Source organism: Leuciscus leuciscus (genome assembly GCF_965113295.1).
Source record: "Leuciscus leuciscus genome assembly, chromosome: 13".
Classification (NCBI taxonomy): Eukaryota; Metazoa; Chordata; class Actinopteri; order Cypriniformes; family Leuciscidae; genus Leuciscus; species Leuciscus leuciscus.
This window is the reverse complement of record NC_138737.1, coordinates 7,322,394-7,348,129: the sequence shown is the minus strand read 5'-3', so window position 1 is coordinate 7,348,129 and position 25,736 is coordinate 7,322,394. Positions and strand designations below refer to the sequence as shown.

At 35.4% G+C, this 25,736-nt stretch overlaps 1 protein-coding gene across 9 annotated transcripts in view; it reads left to right on the top strand.

Moving 5' to 3' along the window:
* dab2ipa (DAB2 interacting protein a) overlaps positions 1–25,736 on the top strand; it is a 107,485-nt gene that overhangs the window by 50,674 nt on the left and 31,075 nt on the right. For 2 of the 9 annotated variants that reach the window (XM_082188146.1, XM_082188147.1), the window contains exon 1: positions 18,095–19,206. The exons of 4 other annotated variants lie outside the window; for them this stretch is intronic. Coding sequence is in view for 2 of the 5 variants with exons in the window: in XM_082188145.1 (XP_082044271.1) it covers positions 25,007–25,029 (23 nt within the window). In the remaining 3 variants the exon portion in view is untranslated. Of the gene's footprint in view, positions 1–18,094; positions 19,207–19,228; positions 19,577–22,917; positions 25,030–25,736 lie in introns of those variants that run through there. 3 more of the 9 variants (XM_082188145.1, XM_082188144.1, XM_082188148.1) reach the window with 2 other exon arrangements.

Genomic DNA, 25,736 nt, shown 5'->3' with positions numbered 1-25,736 from the left:
AATCACTCTGTGATTAGAATTAGCATTAATATTTCGATTTTGTGCCAACAAGTTGATGAACAGATCTCCTCTTGTCTGGTCTAAGCATAACGTCTCGAATTGCAGCTTGCCGGATCTCCTACAACATTCATCACGTTATTCTCCAAACGTTCAGCCTCTCTATTCATCTCTATTAGGATTGTTTAGAGTCACTTATTGCAGTGCTAAAATGTCTGAGTCATCTTTCTCCCCCATGAATAGGGATCAGAGTGAGAAATGAATTGGATTACTCACAGGATAAATGGTCCAGCCACAGTCTAATTTGCGAGAGATGCTTGTGAAATATTCGGCTCCTTGCGCGTTGTTCAGGTTGTCAGGAGAAGAAATATCAGGCTCCGGGATGCTGGGTCCATATGTTGTTTTGATGTGACTTCAACACAGTGACCTACACACAGCAGTTTCTCAGCCTCATTGTGTGCTTCTTTTATACAAGCTTGTAGCAATGTGCACAGAAGGGAACAGAGTTCATGGCAAATGGTAAAGAGTTTAGATGATATTGCAATTGTGTTTGAGTCTATACTGTTTGTTATTCAGAGGGAGGACTGGACACTTACTTTGCCACTGTGGAAAGCGATATCTCGCAACCTCACTTCTTTACTAACCCAATTTTTGTCCCCTTATGCAATGAGATTATATGATTTTTTGCATTTCTCCTATAGGAAACATTTGATACTCAAATGAAGCATATCAGACACCCTCCAAGCTATAAAATCTTCATAGATTAGCAATATGAGTTTGAATCTGGCTTATGCTTGTTGACCCATTATTTCCTGTCATCACCCTGTTGTACCTTTCAACAAATGTGTCGAAAATGCATTTAATTTTTTACTCATCCTCATCTCATTCCAAACCGTATGGTGAATGTGCTGGCTACTCTTTTCCATGTAATAAAAAGTAAATGGGGAATGGGCATATCAAGCTCCAAAATGACAAAAAAACACCATAAAAGTGTCATTAAAAAGTCCATATGACTCACACGGCTATAGTCCAAGTCTTCTGAAGCAACACAATAGCGCTGTGAAATTTAAGCCACTCTTGCTTAATAATTTTCCACTCAGTTGTGCTCTCAAATCAAATCTGGTGCCATTAGTTATAAGACACTTTTGTGGTACTTTTATGGTGCATTTTATGGTTCCATTAACTTTAATTATATTGAAAAGAGTGAGTGAAAGAAAAAATCTCATGCCGGTTTGAAACAATATTGAGTCTGATATTCATTGGTTTACTACAAAAATGCACCTTGACTTCCTTTATTCTTCATACTAGATGTGTGTTGTGTGGCAAAGTATTCTCATTTACCCGAAAGAGAATCTCAGGAGCACAATCTTTTACATGGGAATTTGTTGAGTCACTCTAGTCTATACAGTCCTGTGGATATCATAGCAACCGCGCCAAAGATTTCTCCACAGCTCACCGTCAACCTTGTGCTTCTGTGTTGCTGTGGTGTTAGCAGGGAAAAATGGCCTTGCTTGTCCAGAGATTTTATGCCTCATTAAAGCAGCATATTATCCTGGGAGGGGGACCATCAGCTTCATGGCACCAAGGTGTGTGAGCTGGATATGACATGCACAGACTGCTTTTCGGATGCTGTGCCAGACTCCATACCTGACTGGGTTCTGCCAGTCACAGTAAGTTAAGGGTCATTTCACCCAGATGTGTCTGTTCTGCCTGCCTGGACCTGACGGTTGCAAAGCTCAAGTCGATGTTGTGTAGTTCAGACAGGGTCTATCACCTCCGCAGTATTATGCAGCATCACACAGTCTAATATTTAGTCAAATTGAGTCTATTTGTTTTTCTTTGCTTTCAAGTTTAGTTTGCTTTTTTATGGTCTTTATGTGCACAAATCATCTGCATTATTTCAATTTTGTGTGTGTGTGTTTCTTAATTCATTTTTGAAATCCCTCCCCTATTCTTCAAGACCCAGTCAGTTCTCTTTTTTCTTTTTGTCTTTTTGGATATATGTATATGACTGATTTGTTTATTTATTTCCTCATTAAATTTGCATAATTCATAATATATTAGTAAATATTTTTTATATAATACTTTTTCCTGTTTAATGTGCTGTAAGTACGCATTGTATTGGTTGATTATAAACATCAAAGCTGTCATTGCTCTCTTTATTTAACATGTAAACCAATGGGGTGAGTTTGGGGAGGAAAAATCTTTTGGTGTGGCCAATGACAGAGAAGGGGCGGAGCTGAAGGGTGTCTTAGAGTGTTTGGAAAACAGATTTTTTTTTTCTGTTTTTGGTGCCCATAGTGGTGCAGAAATGACCGACTTTATCTGCTTAATGATTTCTTTTCGCAGAATTAGCTTTTTACAATCATACATTTAAGTTGTTAAAATTGCATGACTTTGGACTGATTTATCGCTTTGATTTTTAGACTGTGTTGTTCTGTTCCGCACTGATGGCCAGCATCAGTATATGTGGAATCTGCGGTTTCATCCTTTATGGACTCTATTATAGTGTATATTTTACTTTTTTACCTTTTAACTCTCTAAAAGCTTCCATTTAGATATCTGATGTCCTTTTGGCTGAAGATAAGGATCAGCTTTTAAGCTTTCAACTGGCCGCTCCAAAATATTTTTTGACATAAACTGGAAGTGATATGAAAGGGAAGTTGATTTTTATTTAATAGCGGAAGGGCAAAAATGCAATTTTGTGTGCTTAAATATTTTGGGGGTGCACTTTATAATAACTTCCAATAATTTATGTTATGTGCCAGTATGTCACGTATATGACTTATGCTGTAGGTCTCTGTGCTTATTAAGCTTGGAAAGTAGCAAGATGACATGGACAAATAACAGACCGTTTAAAAGTTTGGGGTCAGTATGCTTTTTTGTTGTTGTTGTTTTTAAATAACTTTTATTACTTTTATTCAACAAATGATGCATTAAATGTTGCAAAAATAAATTATATTCTAAATAAATTATGTTTTTTCAACTTTCTATTAATCAAAGTATCCTGAATAAATTTTTTTAAACATAGATAATAGTTTTTTGAGCATCAAATCAGCATTTTAGAATGATTTCTAAACACTGAAGACTGGAGTAATGATGCTGAAAATTTCAGCTTTGCCATCAGAGGAATAAATTACATTTTAAAATGTATTCCAATAGGATAATATTTCACAAAATTATTGTTTCTACTTTATTGTTGATGAAATAAATATAGCCTTGGTGAGCAAAAGAGACTTTTTTTCAAAAACATGAAAAAAATCTTACTGACCCCAAACTTTTGAACGGTATCAAGTAGTACTTGATATATATTAAATTATGAAAATATATGAATCAAAGTTTGACATTTTTAACCATTCCAATGCATTATGTAATGATATTTTATATAATGTAATATTATTTGATAATGCCAAAACGATTCTTTAATTTTCACCTACATGTCCAAGTGGAGACATCAAACTGACACTTAGACAAAGCGCATGCCATTCAGCCTTAGGGGATATCTTTACATTACAGCCTTGGAAAAGGACTTTGGGCTTTACCCATTGATTTTGTTGCTGTTTCCCAACAACCATTAGCTGAACAATAACGGCAGTGAGATCTCTTCATCCTCATATAATTGAACGAGAAATAAAGGAGGTGGTGTCGTCACGGCAGTGTGATGGATAGCGCTATTCAAAGCATGTTTTTGTTTGGCAAAGGCCATCTTCTTCACCTCTGGCTCGCACTTCTGTACATTTATAAAGAGTTATTACTGCAAATTCCTTTATTTTGAATCTAAAAACATGCTGCTTGAAACCAATTACTGAAGCATCATGTTATTTTTTTATTTTTTTACGGGTCTCTTGCATCATCCGTTTGGACAGAGCGTGGTTTCCAGGTCAGCCTCCCCTTCTCGCTGACGGCTGTTTTGCCATGTCCCACTTAATTACAGGCCTGGGAGTCTTGTAATAGAGAGAATGCATGGCCTTACTGCACTCCACTAACACCAAGAGACATGATCGCCCAGGGCGTGCCAGTGTTTAAGTGTGCACCCTACTCCACAGATTACTGTCTTCATTTCTCTCTGGCTTTGTGTCTGTGTGTGTGTGGGGCGGGCCGGGGCGTGGGGGGTCTTTGTCTTTCTTCTGTAGACGAATGCAGTAATCAGAAGCTGTTATTTTGGTTTGTTTATTTAGTGACCTGTGAATTCCACCGCAGATCGTATCACGGTCACAAAACGGTGTGCAAAATCTATTTTAAGCACCATATTTGTGCACAAACATCTGATAAACATTTAAAAAAGGATTTGAGATCAAAAGTGTCAGAAAAACATCTGTAGAAAGCCAATCTGACATCCGTCAGGAAACATTTTTTGCAATGGACTGAAGATGCAGTCTCTCTAAAAGATTGCACACTCCAAATGAAAACTTTGAATAGATTTATGTGCTTTTTTTAGTCTGCAGAAAACTAAAATAGCAGTCATGTATTCCAATAGGGGGAGATCGGGGCTAGTTGTCACACTTTTCACTCCAGTGAATATTTCTGAGAATTAAATTTTTTGAAAGTCAATATCTAGTAGTGACAAACCTAAAGTCCTCTACCGTATAATAGTCTAATATAAACTTAAAGTCTAGTATTTCTACTGTTGTCGACTGCAGAAAAAATATACCAATAGAGGGACATATTCTATTCTATTAATTATATCAGCTGAATTTACAGAAAAACAGTTATGTAGGAAATGCAAAACTGTCAGTTGTAATGTACAACAATTTTAAACTATTGTTTGGGGTAATGAATTCATAATTGTATAAAATTACAACATTTATAAAAAATGATCTGACAGCTTTGCCCCTACCTGACTGTTAATTCAATTTTTTTTTTTTTTTTCAGAATCAATACCAACAGCTATTGCACAAATATAATGATATGAAACTTTTAGTTCATTCTAACGGAACATATCGACCTCTTTATGAAAAGCCAACCTCTTTAATAATACATGAGCAGGTTGTCACTATTGACTGGTATTGATTAAAGGCACACTGGAAGGCACTGTCCCTCAGTCTGTGGCGTCCCAGGAGATGGGGGAAGGGTGCAGTGCGCGGGTGCAGGATGGTGGTTGGGTTTGGTTTAAAGACATGTGTGATGTGAGGGCTGTGGCAGTCTGCCCATAATGGATTAGCCTCATTAAATTCAAACCTGCATTCCACACAGAAAAACACCCACGGCAGAGCTGCACATCCTCTCTTCCTTCAGTCCGTCTGTCCCTCTCATTTTGTCTCTGTCTCAGCCTGTCTTCCCCCACGGTACTCCATCTATCTGACAGGTTTTCTATACCCCCACCTCTGCTTTTATTGGTTTCTACTGTCTCTACCCCACTAAAACCTGCTCCATATTTCTGCTTTTGACCCTCCAACAACCTCAAATATCAGCTATGAATAGGATTGTCGTGCACATTAAGAGCATTTCTATGGTTGGCCAAGGACTTTTACTGGTTATTGAACTGATTATGTGGGGTTTTTTCACATGAGATGAAGGTTTTATCTCTCAAGGTCTGCATTTAATAGCAAACTGAGCAAGCTTTGCAGCTTATTTACCATGGCTCAGTGCTTCATTTAGCTTTAGTGTGGTCATAAAACCTTTTACAAATTCTGAAGCTCTACCAGCCGCATCGCTTTCTCAAGATTTTTATGCTCACCTACACAATTGAGCTTCTATTTTCTAAGGTTTCATTTGTTAACATTAGTTAACAACATAACATGAACTAACAATGAAAATACTTCTAAAGTATGTAATAATCTTAGTTAATTAATGTTAATTTCATCATTTACTAATACATTATTAAAATCAACAGTTGTAAGCTATCTGTTAATATTATTTTATGGACCTGAGCTTACATGAACTAACAATGGATGGTTGTTTTTTTATTAAAAAATATTAACAAAAAAAACTAATAAATACTGTAACAAATATTTTCCTCATTGTTAATTGATGTTAGTTAATGCATTAACCAACATCAACTAATGGTGCCTTATTGTTAAGTGTGTCGATTCTTTTTAAATATATTGTTTTGGTCAGTATAGTGTTTTTACATTTAGATCACATTTGCCTTCATCTTTCACTCACCAATTAATAAGAAGTTAATATTTAAAAATGCTAATAATTTAACACTATTACATTTTTCTTTTTTGCAAATCTCAAAAATGAATATTCATTTTCCAAATATAGTACATTTATAATCCCTACATTCAATTTAAAATTTTAGTTTTAGTTTCATTTAAAAATGTATTTGAAATATATTATTTAAATATTGTCCATTTATTTATATCAGCCTGATTTATATCATTGAATATTTTTGACATTATTTCTTGAAACAAAACATGACCATCAATTCAGCTTTCTCTTTGACCCAGCAGTTCAATGACACTGGCAACATTTCCCTCCTTGTCTTCATTTCCCTCTCATTTTGAATGCTTGACATGGTATATTATATAGATCGGGCCTGCGGATGATGTATAGTAATGCAATTCTTGTAAGCAGGGCTGTGTTTGACATCTTCACGGGCAAGGACGGTGACCTCTCTATCCCGCAAATCTTTATTCTGAGGAATCACCAAATCTCACTGTTATGATGTAAAGTAATGCTTGAGCTCAAAGGACAGAATAACCTTCTTGGAAAAAAACAGTTTCCAGCTGAATGGCTTCTGAATTTAAATTCAACACTGTATAGCAGGAATTATTATTGAAGGAATTTTCTGGGGTCAGTACAAGTTAAGCTGCATTGACAGCTATGTGACATGCTGGTGATTGTCTCAGGAAATAATTTTGATGCGCCACTGATATTGCACAAGGATAAACATTCAAATATGTGAGTTTACTCCATTTCAAAACAAGACTTCACCGAATACATGTTATCTAGGGTTGGAAAGTGGGTATATATTGTTCCGGAATATTGAATCAAATGGGGCTCGGTTCTGTTAATGATTCTCGCATGTGCATTCTTCCACCAATGCAGACGAAATACTGTACTAAAATACAATCCTGCAGTGCGCAAAATGTATCATTGCTGCAACAACACTATATACAGTACATCGTGACCAGTGATATTCCCCAATAACTCTTGTGACCCATTTTTAGTGAATCATAGTCACAGATTGGACTGTGAATCATATAGATCACAGTCCTATCCCCAAATTAATGACTGTTATGAACCAAATCTGTTTAGTGAATAAAACACATACAAATCAAGTGAAGTAGGAATCACGAATGACTCTAATGAATGGTCTTTGTCTGTGAATTTTTTTTTTTTTTTTTTTTTTTCAGAATCAAACCACATGTGAGACTTTTAGATCAATGTAGCTGTGTCTGTGTAAAGTTAAATGCAATCTTTGAGTTCCTTTTTTTATGTACCCAGAAGATAATTTAGAAACTTTACAACTCAACACATTTTTTTGGACCTAAGATTTAATAAGGGTCCTTTAAGAAAAATATGAGCTTCATATTTCTGCTTTTAAACTCTCTGTCTTGCTTCCTAGACTTTAATTATCAGCATAGACCAGTCAAGTGGTAATTGACATATGCTTTCAATAAAGCTTATAATTTGAACCTGGAATGTTCCTTTTTAATTATTGTAAAGACAGTACATCAAATGAAAGCAAACTAAAGTAATGAGTCTTGTACTCAATGCCTACATAGTTGTGATTGTTCGCTGTGTTAATTGTGTAAAATTTTTGGGTTGAGCCAAAAAAGTAAATTAAATAAGGAATTACAGGATAATGTGATAATCTTTAGATTTTGTGTTATTTCTTGTACTACTTCATACAGAACAGTTTGCATAAGTGTGATGGTGCAATTGAGGATAAAACTGCATAGATAGATTTGCAGTTTACATCTTAAAAGAGCTCTGCACAGTCATTTTGACAGCAGAAAAGGCTGTTTAGCTAGTAATGGCTCTTTTTGCAATGACCATGACCTGAGCAAATTGATTTGCTCTTAAGAAGAAATGTCTTTCTAATTCACACTCCGATCCGAGCGGAGCTGTCATTTCTGTCACCTGATTCTTTCTGTGCATTGTGCAGTGGTTGAGATGAGGCTTCAGACTCAGCATCCCACAGATCCCGCCCCGACAGCCCACCATCTTCTGGAATTTTCCAACCGCCTGCATCATGCAGATCACTCTTGCTTCATAATTGCCAAGAATATTTTACATGAGGTATGTCAGATACAGGGCCGGTTCTAGACATTAGGAGGCCCTAGGCAAAATTCATGTTGGAGGCCCCCCACCCCCAATAAAACAACACTTGAAACAAATATGATTCCTAACCTTTTTATTTAGACAACATTTAATTTTAAAAGCAGTATATTTTTACTTACACAGTACATAAGTTTGGACACATTACAATTTTTAATGTTTTTGAAAGAAGTCTCTTATGCTCATCAAGCCTGGATTTATTTGATCAAAAATACAGAAAAATAATATAGTGAAATATTATTAAAATTTAAAATAATGGTTTTCTATTTTACTATACTTTATATTTCTGTGATGCAAAGCTGAATTTAGTGTCACGTGATCCTTCAGAAAACTTTATAATATTCTGATTTATTATCAAATGTTAGAAATGGTGCTTAAAGGAGAAGTTCACTTTTAAAATGAAAATTCTGTCATCATATACTCACCCTCATGTTGTTTCAAACCTGTATGAATTTCTTTCTTCTGCTGAACAGAAAGGAAGATATTTAGAAGAATGTCAGTAACCAGACAGTTTTTGGGTCCCATTGACTTCCATAGTAGGAAAAAAAAAATACTATGGAAGTCAATGGGACCCATGAACTGTCTGGTTACTGACATTCTTCTAAATATCTTCCTTTCTGTTCAGCAGAAGAAAGACATTTATACAGGTTTGAAATAACATGAGGGTGAGTATATGATGACAGAATTTTCATTTTAAAAGTGAACTTCTCCTTTAATATTTATTTTATAACCTGTGATACTTTTTTTCAGGATTTTTGATTATTAAAAAGTTGTTTTAAAAAAGTCTTCACTATCACTTTTTATATATTTAACACATCCTTGCTGAATATTCCTGTTTTTTTCTGTATTTTTTATCAAATAAATGCAGGCTTGTAGAGCATAATAATAAACTTCTTTCAAAAACATTAAAAATAGTAATGGGTCCAGACTTTTACCGGTACTGTATGTACATATTAATCAAACTTTATCTAAGGTAATCTCTTTTTTGTTTAATGAAGATGTTATTGTTGTTGTTGTTGTTATTTTGCTGTTTTATTCAATTTATTCACAGTTCCAGAATCCCACTTCAGTAGATGAGCATAAGTGCTTTTATATTGCATTGCTACCTTAAATATGCTATTAAATACACAAATCAAGTGGAAGAGAAAGACACGATCGCTACTGAGCAGAAAAAAATATATAAACTGATATTATTGGCGTAATGTCAGGGTATAATCTAATCATCAGCAGCATTTAGAAGATAGACCCATAGATATGAGATCCTTTATTTGAAACATTTAAAAATGTTGTAGTGTGTTGGCTTTTTAACTTAGAATACAGACGTCTTGTCTTTTAATTTTGTAGCTTTTTTACTAGTCAGCTCCCGACGCGATGTTATTCATTGTACGCGCAAATTCAAAGCGTCGCGTCTGGGCACGTTAATGACGCTCGCGCTCTTTTAAACTCGTAATAAAGCGGTGAATGATTTTTCCAGAAATGACGCTGATCTACAGTACAAGTTTATATTTAGAATACATTGCAATCACTCCAAAAGAGATGACGACAACTCACACACCTGCATTCAGAGCCGGATTAACGCAAAGGCAAACTAGGCACGTGCCTAGGGCCCGATTGGCGGTATGGGGCCCAGACAGAGAAAAAAAAAAAAAAAAAAAAAAAAATTCCAATGTCCTATCTACAATTTATTTCAATATTTATTAATTAACTAAAAATAGTGACGATGTTTATCTTAACCATAGACTGTTACATTACTGCAGTTAAACCAATTAATGTGTCCGTTACAAAGCGGGTGCCGGCTTTTGAAAGTATGTGTAACGAACGCATCCATAAGGTGCTGCGAGGCAAAAGCCTAATAAGCACACAAAGAAGCACAGCTCATAATGCAGGTGTGTGAGTTGTCGTCATCTATTTTGGAGTGATTGCAATGTATTCTAAATATAAACTTGTACTGTAGATCAGCGTCATTTCTGGAAAAATCATTCACCGCTTTATTACGAGTTTAAAAGAGCGCGAGCGTCATTAACGTGCCCAGACGCGACGCTTTGAATTTGCGCGTACAATGAATAACATCGCGTCGGGAGCTGACTAAAGCTAACAAAATTAAAAGACAAGACGTCTGTATTCTAAGTTAAAAAGCCAACACACACACTACAACATTTTTAAATGTTTCAAATAGGCTAAAGGATCTCATATCTATGGGTCTATCTTCTAAATTCTGCTGATGATTAGATTATACCCTGACATTACGCCAATAATATCAGTTTATATATTTTTTTCTGCTCAGTAGCGATCGTGTCTTTCTCTTCCACTTGATTTTGTATAGCATATTTAAGGTAGCAATGCAATATAAAAGCACTTATGCTCATCTACTGAAGTGGGATTCTGGAACTGTGAATAAATTGAATAAAACAGCAAAATAACAACAACAACAATAGCATCTTCATTAAACAAAAAAGAGATTACCTTAGATAAAGTTTGATTAATATGTACATACAGTACCGGTAAAAGTCTGGACCCATTACTATTTTTAATGTTTTTGAAATAAGTTTATTATTATGCTCTACAAGCCTGCATTTATTTGATCAAAAATACAGAAAAAAACAGGAATATTCGGCAAGGATGTGTTAAATATATAAAAAGTGATAGTGAAGACTTTTTTAAAACAACTTTTTAATAATCAAAAATCCTGAAAAAAAAGTATCACAGGTTATAAAATAAATATTAAAGGAGAAGTTCACTTTTAAAATGAAAATTCTGTCATCATATACTCACCCTCATGTTGTTTCAAAGCTGTATGAATTTCTTTCTTCTGCTGAACACAAAGGAAGATATTTAGAAGAATGTCAGTAACCAGACAATTTTTGGGTCCCATTGACTTCCATAGTATATTTTTTTCCTACTATGGAAGTCAATGGGACCCAAAAACTGTCTGGTTACTGACATTCTTCTAAATATCTTCCTTTGTGTTCAGCAGAAGAAAGAAATTCATACAGCTTTGAAACAACATGAGGGTGAGTATATGATGACAGAATTTTCATTTTAAAAGTGAACTTCTCCTTTAAGCACCATTTCTAACATTTGATAATAAATCAGAATATTATAAAGTTTTCTGAAGGATCACGTGACACTAAATTCAGCTTTGCATCACAGAAATATAAAGTATAGTAAAATAGAAAACCATTATTTTAAATTTTAATAATATTTCACTATATTATTTTTCTGTATTTTTGATCAAATAAATCCAGGCTTGATGAGCATAAGAGACTTCTTTCAAAAACATTAAAAATAGTAATGTGTCCAAACTTATGTACTGTGTAAGTAAAAATATACTGCTTTTAAAATTAAATGTTGTATAAATAAAAAGGTTAGGAATCATATTTGTTTCAAGTGTTTTTTTATTGGGGGTGGGGGGCCTCCAACATGAATTTTGCCTAGGGCCTCCTAATGTCTAGAACCGGCCCTGCCTGCATTATGAGCTGTGCTTCTTTGTGTGCTTATTAGGCTTTTGCCTCGCAGCACCTGATGGATGCGTTCGTTACACATACTTTCAGAAGCCGGCACCCGCTTTGTAACGGACACATTAATTGGTTTAACTGCAGTAATGTAACAGTCTATGGTTAAGATAAACATCGTCACTATTTTTAGTTAATTAATAATTTTTTTTTTTTTTTTTTTTTTTTTTTTTTTTGTCCCTCTGTCTGGGCCCCATCCCGCCAATCGGGCCCTAGGCACGTGCCTAGTTTGCCTTTGCGTTAATCCGGCTCTGGTCAGATATAAAAACAACAAAAACAAGCAAATAGGAGGCAGAAATTGTCAATCAAGTTGTTGTTGTTGTTGTTTTTTTTATTATAGAAATTCAGCGCGAATAGTTGCTGAATATAAACGTCTACTCATTTGGCAGCATTTCAATGAGTTGTAGCTAATTCAAACTAAGGCAGGTTTTAGCACCTATATTAACTCTTTCCCTGCCGTTGACAGAATTTTCCATCATTTATGACCCATCGCTTCCCTGCCATTGAAGGACTTATCAGGCAATCCACGGTTTCACTTTAATACGGTAGGGGGCGCTATTTAGCATTTTCTGAAAGAGTACAGGATTTCTTGATCAAAACACAGGCGAAGATAGAAGCATTGCTTACCCATATGTAAACTAACGCGATCATTAAACAGCATATAAATCAAAACTGCCTAACGTTACCGAATGAAGTGTCGAACCCACAAAGAGAGAACGAACTGTGAAGCTTTGGGGTGTTGATGGACTCGATCTACTCCATCTGTGTTTTGATCATTGTTATGAATTCGATCTGGATGTAGTCTTTGCCAAAAATAAAATTGTCTCAGCTTTTTGTTCAAAATGTTCAATGTGTTAAAAAAATAACTTAATAAAAAATAATAATGCATGCAAATTTATTTATTTTTTGATATATTGTATATTCAGATATTCATACAACAAAATATCCTGGGTTCCATGAAAATATGTGATTTTTTTATATTTTTTATTTTTTTTTAATCATGGCACTGGATGAAAAAAAAAAAAAAAAGAGTTGGAGGGAAAGAGTTACAGCTTTTAATAAATGGCATAATATGGCAAATGCATAGCTACAAGTGCAGTTCAGACCTATCTCACTAATTTGTTACTTAATTTAATGTATCTTTTAAAATCTTTAGAAATGTTTTCATTAAGCGATCAAAATAATCAAATTCTTTTACGTTTCTATGCATTTCTTTTCATGTAAAGGATATCTCTTTATAAGATTGTAATAATTATTAATAGCTCTACTCAATGTTATAATTTATAATAATTTATTATATTATAATTTATGACCATTATTAGAGGGAGTTATACTACGGTGCTGTTGAATCTGATTTGTTGACGAACGAAGGTGTGCAATTATTTTCAGGGAAACGCACGACTAAAGTAGTTCCAGGCAGGTCTTGACCACATTACAGCTCCATATCACTTCGCCAAATGATTTCAGTTATTTCAAAGGTCCAACCCAAAACGACACGAGCAAAGCAAATTAATATCGACAAATTATTTCCATGTTTTTGCCACAAAATTATGTTTTATATGGAAAGCACACACTCTCTTTCTCCCACTTAAACGCACACACAACAGTACTCGCACACTCTCTCACACACACTCGCACAGAAATATGTTGTCAGCGCTGTTATGCCGATTTGATCAGTAAAATAGTTTAGCAACTTAAAAGCTACAAGACATGTCACTAGCTATGTAATAACGGAGTTGTTGTTCTTCTCTCTCTCTCTCTCTCTCTCTCTCTCTCTCTCTCTCTCTCTCTCTCTCTCTTCTCTCTAACTGCATTAATAACTGAATTAGACTGCTATCAGTGGCTCAAGCCTCCGTCAGCTCTAAAATGACATTTTGGAATTAGCAACGGAGGCTTGGGATGAGATGCGTAAGAAATGAGTCCTTCACACAAGAGCGTTTTAAGGACAAAAATCTGACAAATATCTTAAAATACATGATCTGAAGAATGTTTTGAGGTGTGGTAACCATAGTATAAGCAGAATAATTAACTCCGGGTGATTGAAAAATAATGCAAAAATAATCTCTGCTTCGTGTCTTGGCCGCATTACCATCTCTTGTGAGCATTATTTTTCTAATAATTCAACAGCCCGGAGTCAATTACTCCTTACATATTTAATATTACTGTTATTTTCTGTTTAGATCCCTGTTAAAAGAAGCACAAAGCACAACGTGAACTTGCAGTTGCAGTTGTGCTTCTTACTAGATCTGTGTGAAACAGGCCTAAGTGTGTAACTGTGTCTGGCAGATTCACTCGAGCTCAGGGATCAATGACAAATCAATTTATCAGATAAGCCTTTGCTATATACGCAGTAATCTTTCAACCAGCAGTTCTTCTTGGCCACTGCAGTGGTTTTAATGTTCTATCTACGCCACTACAGTTTTTTTTTTAAATTACCACACACACAGAGACACACAAAATTGGCATTTCTTTTAGTGCGGTTCACTCTTGTTGAGACTCTCAGACAGGTTTTTTTGTCTCCTTTGTTACAGCCTTCTTTTGCATTTGAAGCACTATCTTATACCCTTGCGAGTTAGGCTTTTATTTGTGACACTTTGTTATTATCCGGTCTTACTGAGATGTGCACCATGGTGTAGATTGTATACGCAATTTTGTGTTGTTGTCCCCCCAAAACATCTAAGCAATCATCATCATCATTTAATGACAAGGTAATTTGTGTCAACAACTTGCAGGCGAAATTGCTCCAGTTATGAAAGCAGTCAGTCGCTGGGTATAAAAGCTAATCTTACCCTCTAGAGTTGCCATAGTAACAAAGATAAATATTAAGTACGATTCAATAAGCCATTCTGCTTTTCTCGCTTTACATGCACATTAATGAATGCACATCATCTCTAACTCCGAGTGTGTGTACCTTTTGTGGGCCGTTACCTTAAGTGCAGCGTTTCGAATTGACGGATACCGTATGACCCTTTTGCGAGAGTAGGCTTTGTTGCAACTGCATTACACCCTTAACAATGTCAACCTGCACCTCCGTAATTAACACGTTTTGCAGTTATGTGGTCCTAGCGGGATGTTAGCATAGTTACTGGAAAACTAGGTCATAATGATGCGTCATATTTTCAGCCTGTAAGGCAACAAATAATAAAAAAGGGAAATATGGGGGCGGATTTATGGTTCTGCATGTGTTCAGTGGTCTGTAGTTGTAGCTAATGGAGCCGGAAGAGACAGGAGGAGAATGTTAACAACACTGAGGGGAATGTTAGAGGTCGCAGACTGAGCTAACAGAGTAATAGGACTTCCTGCGTTCTGCTACAGTCTGTGGTTTGTTAGAAGAATAGTTTAGAAAAATGTTGTAACAAATTTGTTCGACTTTTGATTCTTCTGTGGAACGCAAAATAAAGTATTGGCTGCTTTTCCATATATTACATTAGAGATGCATGATTAATCAAAATAAAACTGAAATTGCGATATGGCTTAGAACGATTATCAGACCACAAAGGCTGCAATTTAATTACATAAATATGTGCACCGCATGTTTCATAGTGAGGCCTGGCATTGTGTTTGTTTGTTTGTTTACACAAAAGCAGCTCATGTTCCTGTTTTCCAGTGCTGCTTCACATGAATTCATCTCTGCATTTGCTCTGAGTTTGGGTCATGTATAGTGTGCATTTGAGAAAGCAACATGCACTCACCATCTTCCCAAACTTGTGCTTATAAACCATATAAATATATGTATTTTTTCTCAAATACTGTATTTATTATACAGTGAAATATTACAATAGTAAAAAAAATTCTTTTGTTTAATATTTTATTTAATACTACTACTAATAATAGACTTTATAATATTTTATTGTTATTATTATTATTATTATTATAATTATTATCATAATTACAAAATAAAATAATAAAATAAGAAATGTTACTTGTTATAGTCATATTGGGCATAATTTCACAGCCTTACAAAACAAGAACAGCAAACCTGGAGCTTTTTAAAAACATAAATCAGAAATTAGAATTCGATTTTTTTCCCCATATAGTGCAGCCCTATTGAAAGCGAATGTGCTCCAAGATAACAATGTATAAAAGTAGTCCGTACTCTTTCACTGTTTTCAAGTCTTCTGAAGATATTCAATACAGCTTTGGGGGTTTTTTTTTGGGTGACAAATAGATTGGTCGCTATCAAGTCGCTTTTCACTAAAAACTGCATCCTTTCAAATATGGTGCCTTTAAATGTAACGCATCATGTTTGGAATATAGCTCATGTCTTGGAATACTTTTATAGTGTTTTTTGTCATGTTGGAGATCTTTTGGAGAACATTTCTCCATTTGTGCTCCATGGAAGAAAGAAAATCATTGGTTTGGAATGACATGAGGATGAGTGAATCATAATAGAATCATAGATTTTACTTAAACTGTGTGAGTTTTTAACCGTCATGACCCATTTCTATTCACATAACATGCATTCACCAGATCTCCTTTACCGTTTATAATGATAGCTAGCAGAGTGGCTACATGACACAAATGAGAGGCAGCTAGCCACATCTGCATCATTGCATTCATGATTATTTTCAGTCTGTTGACAATCCAAGAGGCCAGTTGGGAAGTCAGGCCCTGTTATTGCAATCTTCATTCTGCTTAAATGCTCCAGGGAGCTTATATTTGAGGAATCCTCTCTGAGGAATACGAATTAATATTAAAAGACTTCCACAACTCCATAAGACAGGTGCGGGACCATTAGGTGAGGCTGCAAGATGACAAGTAATTGCTCTTAGCTGTCTCGCAAACACCTACTCACACATGGCACTGGAAAATGAATCACAGGCTTGCTGTAGGGGAAAGCTGCGCGTGGTGGAGAATGGCGAGAACATATGTCATTAATTTGTCTGCCGAGTGACTCACGCACATTCGATACATTATTTTAAAGGTTGAGTTTGGAGGAGAGCCGAGCTGGTGATAGGAATCCTCTCTCCCATGCTGCAGGTCCTCTGTTTTAGTGCGTGAATATTGTGTCGCCCGATGAATTGTATCCCTGAATGTGTCTATAGTCTGCGACCTGCACCCACTAGGCACGGATACTGTCACATCACACTTCTGTCACACTTCTGTGGAACAAAGACATGACCTCATTGTTTCAGATCTGAAGGACATGGAACCCACTTTGGTTTCTCTACCTAGAAAAGCTTTTTAAAAGCCTTAGTGTGCTTAAGCGCGAGATGTTCAGCTAAAGAGTGGACCTTAAGTCGCTATAATACAATGCATTGATTAACATGCATTTGTAAACATGTTTAATGGATGCAAATCTTTGCATCTGAATGTAGGTAAAGATGTACATCTGAATGGGTATGCATATTTAAATATATCAAAGCTGATTGAACACTGATGAGAATATTGCTTCAGAATAAATTATATTTACAACACACAAGCAAGCAACTTTTTTACTTGGCCAAGTGATTGACAGAAATATATGCGCGCGCGCGCGTGTGTGTGTGTGTGTGTGTGTGTGTGTGTGTGTGTGTGTGTGTGTGTGTGTGTGTGTGTGTGTGTGTGTGTATACAAATATTTATATATATATTTACATATATTTATATATATTTATGTTTATATATTTATATTTATATATATATATATATTTATATTTATTTGATTAGTTTTACATACAAAAGTTGGTTGGCTTAAATTTTTTCAAAATCCTTAAACATCTTTTGTTTATTGCCAGGTATAAAAAAGATTTGAATTGCACATTTTCAATGTGGTCTCATTCTTCACTGTATATTGCTAATTAATGTTCTTTTTCCTTTTTTTTTTTTTTTTTTTTTTTGGATCAGCAATGCCTAAATTCAATCACCATTGTAAGCTCATAACACTAATAGTTTTAAGTGAAGTGCTGTAGGCTGTGGTGTGTCAGCCCTCTTCCTCTTCTTGTTGTTCATCAAATTATGGCTTAAACTGCATTTTCTTAATAGAGAGTATTAATCACAAAATTTGTGTGGGTTGAACACTAAGCCCGATAAAATTATCTCATAATTGATCAAATCATGTTCACAACTAATTCATAGATTAATTTCAAATTGTAGCTTGTTTTAAACAAAAAGATTTTAAACTCAATGCAAGACACTACAGGCAAAAAACTTGCACTGGTCAATTGTGAGATTTATGGCTATGTGACTTTACATGTGTGTGGGAAGTTGGAAGAAAACACCAAAATGCACTTTTTAATGTTTATTTTATTGCACGTTATCTATTTCTGTCTGTAGATTTTAATTACAATACATCTATTTAAAGGCAGCTTTAAAAAAATAGAAAAAAAATTTCTCATGCACTGAACAAGAAATCTCCACTTTAGCAGCACTTATACACCAAACTTTACAGTTTTATTCCGGTCTATATTCTGAAGGTTTTTACAGAAGGGTTTAGATAATGCATCATTTGCATATTTAGACCCATTTCAGAATGCTTGTAATACAAACTTTTTTTTTTGCTATTCTTAATATAATCAATCAGCTGTAGAAGTTTGGTGATATCTATTAGTTAAATGTTTTGCTATTCACCAGGGGTGTCTTGCTGCTAAATGCATTTCTAGCGTCTTAAAACAGAGAGCTCATGGTGCATGAGCAAGACAGTTCATAATAATGAAACTGACTAAATAGTTAAATATATTGGTATTCGTAGGTGCATAATTTGCCTGTAAAATGAAGAGAGTAGTTTGATTCTGTTATGTGGGAGTGGGGTCACCACAATTTTGAAACCTAAGAAATGACTTGCAGAGTGTGGACCAAAAAAACTAAACAACAAACTTGAGAACCCCTGCCCTTACCCGAAGAATGAGCAATACTGCCTGCCTAAAAGCAGGCTATAATTGTTTTAAGCAAACGCTACTCAGGTCAAGGTTTACTGAGCATACATACACCCACCCACGTTCCCAAACAGCCATTAACTTCCAGCAAACATGCATTCTGCATGGCAATATTGTCTTTACTTTTGGATGTGGATTTTCCCAGTTCAGGGAAGAAGCCAGTATATCACAAAAGCCAGAGGACAAAGGCCACACACACACACACACACACACACACACTCACAGAGGGAAGGGGGCAGGGCCAGCTCTCACTGTTCAGCCTGCTTCCGTTGCACACAGCAGCAGTCCAGCCGACACAACGAAAGAGAGAGAGAGAGAGAGAGAGGGAGAGAGGGATCGGCACAGCCCACAGTCTGTCAAAGGATCTGTGGCCCACTTTAAATATGAGTGGGGGGTTTATAGCAGCTCCTCTATGAGAGTGTGACAGTTAAATCAAGGAGGCCAGAGCGAGAGGAGAGAGGCGGGGTTGTGAGATTGTGTGTGTGAGCCGGCTGTGTGTGTCCGCTGTTCCCAGTGGCTCTGAGCCGCAGCAGAGGTAGCAAAATGGAGCTGTGAGCAGCCTTCCTCATCCTTGTCTTCGTCGCCAGGGGACCGGGGATCTTGACGGCATGCCCGGTGAGTAGTCCATACTAGAATCCCTGTGGTTCTGACAGGCACGCTGTAGATCCAGATCTTGGCGGATGGAGTGTGTTACGGGAGCGCTGCATTGTGCTTGAATGGCATCTCATTACAGAGCTTCCATGCTGAAAGAATGAAAGAGGGCGAGAGAGAGAGAGACGAGGGACGAGTCACAGAGCTCCCTCAGCCTTTGTCGGCATTATCAGGGCAGTAATCGATGGTAAACAGCGCGCTGCTGCGGTCAGCTGGGATTGTGGCCGGTAACTGAGGTGTTCAGTCCCTATGAACGGATCATGGGCTTTTGACTCCGCGCAGCTTCCCCGTTCTGTCCTTTGTGTGGGAGCAGATGTTGAAAAACACATGCTGGGTGAGGAATACACGCCATACCCTGCGGTCAGATGGCTGTAGAGGTGCTTTTGGTAATGCTTTTTTTAATTTAATGGCACTGTCAGGTTGTGTATTGATATAATGAGATCCACCCTGTTACTGGGTGGCGACACGTGCTGTTTGACATCCCAGCATTCTCTATGTTGGATGGGCAAATCTGATGATGTATGTTCGTCGAGATGCTATGGCAGAATATAGATATTTGCAGTTTATTTAGTGATTTAGTGTAGGTGTGTATTTACGAGAGTGTGTTATTGTGAAACTTTTTGGTGCAGACTGAGAATATGTCATGAATCTGTGTAGTATTTATAATACATAATGAGAGTATTGTTTTATATTACTACAGTGATTAATCCAAACGTTGATTGGCAAACAAATGAATTAATTCAGTCTATAAACATGTTGTCTATACACATACTGCTGGACACATCATACGTCATTTTTCTCATTAGATATGTACTGTAAGTAAATATGCATACATAGGAATTTGGCATAAAACATTCTGTCTCATTTATTTCATGAAACTGTATTAGATGTGTTTGTGATCACAAATGAACTTAAAGTTGTTTGAAAAGTTAAAAAGCATTGCAACAGTATTTATGGTATAAGCATAGTATGTGTATCACAACCTGGAATACTTGATTCTGATTGGTCAATTGCAGCATTTGACTGCATAATGACCACTAAACTGTATAACTGACTGTTGTTCAAATTTGCTTTATAGCTATGTTACAGTTTCACATGTCTTGTATCACTCCGCAGTCTCTATTTTTTTAGTAAAAGAATGATAAATGATAAACATGATAAAAAAAACAGTAGTTTTGTTAATTAAGTAGTTTATTTATTAGTATCAGATAAACTGTTGCAAATAATGTAATTTGATATAGATTATTTTACCCATTCAGAATCGCCCTTTTACCACCACAGTTGTTGCAGTAATGATGCATTTGCTGCTCTAAACCACTGAGGCACTAGAGATGTAGATTTTGTGCATTAAATACATGTAGAATGTGAGCTCACAGATTTGTATTTGTAATGGCTCATCCAATTAAGAGTCAAAACTATAAATACATTTTACGATTTCCTGTACGATATCCCGTACATAGAAAATGTAAGTTAATAATCAAATGTACAAATTTTTTTAAGTAACACTTTAGGTGTATAATCAGATGCACTAGAATAACGTGTTATTCACATTGATTTTTTTTCCATCAGGAAGTGTGAATGTGCAATGCTGAGGACAAAATAAATAATCATGTTCTACTCTTTTTTTTTTTTTTTTTGTAGATGTTAATGGCTTCGTTAGGAGCGAGGCTTGGCACTTTGCATGAATTCAAAGCCATTATCAGAAGTTGTGTAAAGGATTTTTAAGGACCCTCAAAATTCATGACTATTTCAAAAACCTTGTCACATAGCAGATTAATTCTCACCATGGTTAGTGCAGAAATACCATTCCATTTTAATTGCCTCCCTCTACACAACCATTTTAGAGCTTCAGTAATTTCTGCTTGATCAAAAACCTTGCTGGTTGTGGGTTGGTAAAATTGGGTAGAAATGTAGTAGCTGAAATGTCAAGCAGTGACATGCAGTGTTACTCTAAAAAAGCCATTAATTACTAGTTAATAACTACATCTTCAACAATGTAATAATTAGATCACTTGTACTAATTACTCTCTCCAAAAAAGTATTGCATTACTTATTACTATAAAAATGATATAGCCTACTTGAAACTGCTCTTTTAATGTTTAAATAAATCATATAAAATTGCATAAATTATTCTTGACCTGACCAAAGTAATTTAAAGGGAGAAGGTTACAATCAGGCGCGGAGTTTGCGGGGGGGGCAGGGGGAGCATTGCCCCCCCTGGTGAAACGGGTAATTGCATTAAAAAAAAAAAAAATAATAAAAAAAAATTTGCATTGTTAAAAAAAAAAAGATATATTATAAATATTTTAAAAAACACAAAACAACTAAATGGTGGTAGGTAACACATCTGATTTCATATAGGCCTACTGCTTTAGTAAAAAAAAAAATGTAATTCTCACGGTATTGCTCTCACCTGAGACCATTATCGACGCATATGCAGGACGCAAAAAACGAAAATTATTGTTGCACTAGTCTGGACAATGTCTAGGTCTGTAAGTTTTATTTCTCTGCCAAATAACTGCTTAAGCTGGAGAAACTCAACACACTGCTTTCAATATGCTGTTCGATCAATATGTTTCAAAAGTGGAGAGTATTGTGTTCATTTTTCCCTCTCAAAATGTTTTAAATGTTTCATGAAGTACAACAAAATGCGAAATATAACTTGTTTTTTAATCACTCTCATTGCCACAATGTGTTTTGAAAAAAGGAAAGAAAAACCTTAAAAATCTTTTCGTTTTGGTTGAAGATAATATTTTAACAGTGCAAAAGTGGTCCACATTTCATTGATCCTAATTGTGTCCGAACGAAGATGATCCTAATTGTGTCAAGGGGCGAAGTCCTGTTTACAAATATGATTGTATTGTTGTACTGTTTTTTCTTGGGTTAAAAATAAATGTGTTTATTTAGCATGTTTGTTTTGTCCATACAGTATGTGCGAGTTCCCCAATTGATAGGCCATGCAGGACCCTATGGAAGCTTGTTTCCGCCACAAAATAAAACATTTTAAAAGATAATTGCTACTTTTTATCTCACAATTGCGACATCTCGCAATTCTGACTTTATTTCTCAGAGATATAAAGTCAGAATTGCGTGAAATAAAGTCGCAATTGCGTGTTATAAAGTCAGAATTCTGACTTTTTTTCTCGCAATTGCGACTATCACGCAATTCTGACTTTAACACGCAATTCTGACTTTATAACACGCAATTCTGACTTTATATCTCTGAGAAATAAAGTCAGAATTGCGAGATGTTGCAATTGTGAGATAAAAAGTCCAATTCTAAGGGGAAAAAAGACGGATTTTTTTTTTTTTTTTTTACCTCAGAATAGTTTATATCTCACAATTCTGACTTTATAACACGCAATTGCGACTTTATATCACGCAATTCTGACTTTATATCTCCCAATTGCGACTTTATATCACGCAATTCTGACTTTATATCTCCCAATTGCGACTTTATATCACGCAATTCTGACTTTATATCTCCCATTTTGCCACTTTATAGGGGTCGCAATTATTATTATTTATTTATTATTCAGTGGCGGAAACAAGCTTCTATAGGTCCCAGCTGCTACAATGATCTTTTTTTTTTTTGCCCCCCCTGGCTCGAATGTCAAACTCCGCCTATGGTTACAATTACAAAAACATACATTTACAAAAACAAAAACATCTAACATTAGACGTAAAATGTTTATGTTAAATCTACTATTGTTTTATATAGAATTGTTCTATAGTCTATAAGTACCGGTATTTAGTGCAATTACATCAAAAGTAACTAATTAAATTACAGAAAAATTCTAACTAATCCCATACTCTACTTTTTACAAGGGAAAAGTAATTAAATTACTTTGATTTTTAGTAATGCATTACACCCAACACTGGTGACATGTGACAGCGGTGTGATATGATCTATTTTATCCCAAACTATTTAAATTGGTGTAATTATTTTATATTTGTATGCATTTTTATTGGCTAAATTCTTGGTGTTGACTTTAAAAAAAAATTTTGTTATTTGGCATCAAGGATGATGCAGGACAAAAATATATAGTTCTAAATATAAAAGAATAGCAGAGTCTACACAACAACTATAACGATAATTCTATAGAGAAACTATATGTTTTAAAACAAACGTCCAGGACACTGGTTTTGTTTATCTCCAACTTTCTCCCCCCAAAAAACAAAAAAACATTCCATGGCCCAAGAATTCTTCTTTGAAAAGAGGCTTTGTGGGTTTTAGGAGTGACCCCATCGATAGTGCTGAGATTATGTAACTATTCATCTGTGAACACAAACACAGCTGTTGAAATGCAGTAATAAGATATGTACCAGGGTATTATGGGATGCTGAATAATTACTTTGTTCATTGAGCTCCCAAATGTTTTTCTGATTATAAAATGAGTGGTTTAGTGGGATTTTTTATTTTATTTTATTTTTTTTTACATGAGCTGGCTGATCTAGTTCACACTAAGGCTATTTTATTATTTTGTTTTGATGTGTACCTTGTGTATTTATTGCATCCTTATGGGATAATATGAATACTTTGTCATTGTATACTCCAAGTATGTAGCCAAAAAACATACCAGTGTTAGTAAAATTTCCACATTTAATTTGGCTTCAGTATGTAAAACAAACAAACAAACAAATAAATAAATACAATTTTTAGCTTTTGAAATCTTAGCTGTTAGAATCCTCATTAATTTAACTTGTTCATTATTTAAGCCTCAAAAATAAGGGTATTGTAAACACCAAATGATACACACATTTATTTGAAATAGAAATATTTTTTATATTATAAATGTCTTTCCCAATTTAATGCATCTTTGCTGAATAAAGGTATTCATTTCTTTCAAAGAAAAAACCTTATTGACCCAAAACTTTTGAAAAGTAGTGCATTTTATGTGCGTGTGACCTTTGGAGGTATAAATGATATTGGAAGTATGGAAAGTTTCCATTAAACAGCACTGTATGCCAGGTTGACTGAGCCATTGTCATTCTCTTAAAAATCTTGCTTGTATTGCTGGTTTCCTTGGCAGTCGTTTCCTATTTGGAGCAGAGATCTCGAGGGAGGACTGCTTCCTGTTGGGGAGTGTGGGAACCTTCGGAGGCGGAGTACACGGTACACAGTCAACCACAGATATACTGTAGGACACAGACGGCAGGCTGCACTCCACAACATGAATTTAATTACAGCATGCGAGGTCTGCGGAGTCCACAATCTGCTGCTGTCTATCCTTCTTTCCTTCCTTATTATTAGCTCATGAAGACATACTTAAAAAGCAACCTATTTGGAAGTGCCGTTTTAATAATTGGCTGTTTAGTGTCATCATTTTTATAAGGATTTTTAGTGCAGTGAGACAGTGGAGACTTTCAATTGCTGATTGCTTTTGGTTTTATAACCTTTAATTATGTAATTCATTAGAGAATTATGATTATTTATATCTTTTTAAAGCTTAATATTTCATGTAAACTCAACAAGAACTGCAGCAACGATCGGAAAATCCCTGCTCTGAAAGCGAGAGCAGTATTTTTTAAATAGAAATCCTTGAAAATGGATTTGGGTGTGTTCAAGATGCAACAGATTGTTCCCTAGGGTGCTCGGAGACCAAGGCACTCCCTCGCTCTGAATGCTTTAGGCAGAGCGCTGTACAGTGAACACGGTTTCCCAGCCTTGCCGTCTGATATCTTGCAGAAAAATCAAGAATAATCACTGCACTGGCTCGCTTCTCTTGCAGCCTCTGGACTTGTTTTGTTTTGCTCTGGGACCATGCTGAATCAGAATAGTAAAAAGTAAGTTTGGGAAATGTTTCTTCTTCCTGTTTCTATAATCTTGATGGCTGCGGTTCTAGTGAAAATTATTGTTACTAACACGGGGTTCGCCGGGATTAACAGATTAGCTGGAATGTTGGACTGTAACCTGCAATAGAGTTTGTTGTTTCATTTTCATGCCGTGCCAAATAGTTTTCTTTATTTTGTAATGGGCTCTCGGAACGGAGCTTTTTTTTATTTTTATTTTTTTTTTATACCTTGCGGTTATTTAGTTTTTTGATCATGATGTAGATATAAAGCTGAATAAAGCAATACAGTATCAGTTCCCAAAATAAATTCCATATTCAGAGCGGTCCAAATATGAGGTTCTATATGTGTGTGTGTGTGTGTGTGGTTCAGGTATTTCCTACGTTGTTGGGCATTTTTTGGTCTCCATGAGGAAAACATCCCAATGACGTTTTTTTTGAAAATGTAAAAATGCAGAATGTTTTCTTTGAGGGTTGTGTGTAGGGTTAGGTTTAGTAATTTCCTTTTTTAAATCCAAGATTTTGGATTTGAATCCATTGTGCAAACAATGTATACAAACATCATTTTGTTTTCTTAAAAGAAGCGCAAACAACCCCAAGAAGAGATTTTCTGTCATTGTACACTTGTTCTCTCTTTGCATGTTAAGCTGATAAGAAAACAAAGATTTTTAATATAATGAAGCAATTTCTTTTTTCAAACTC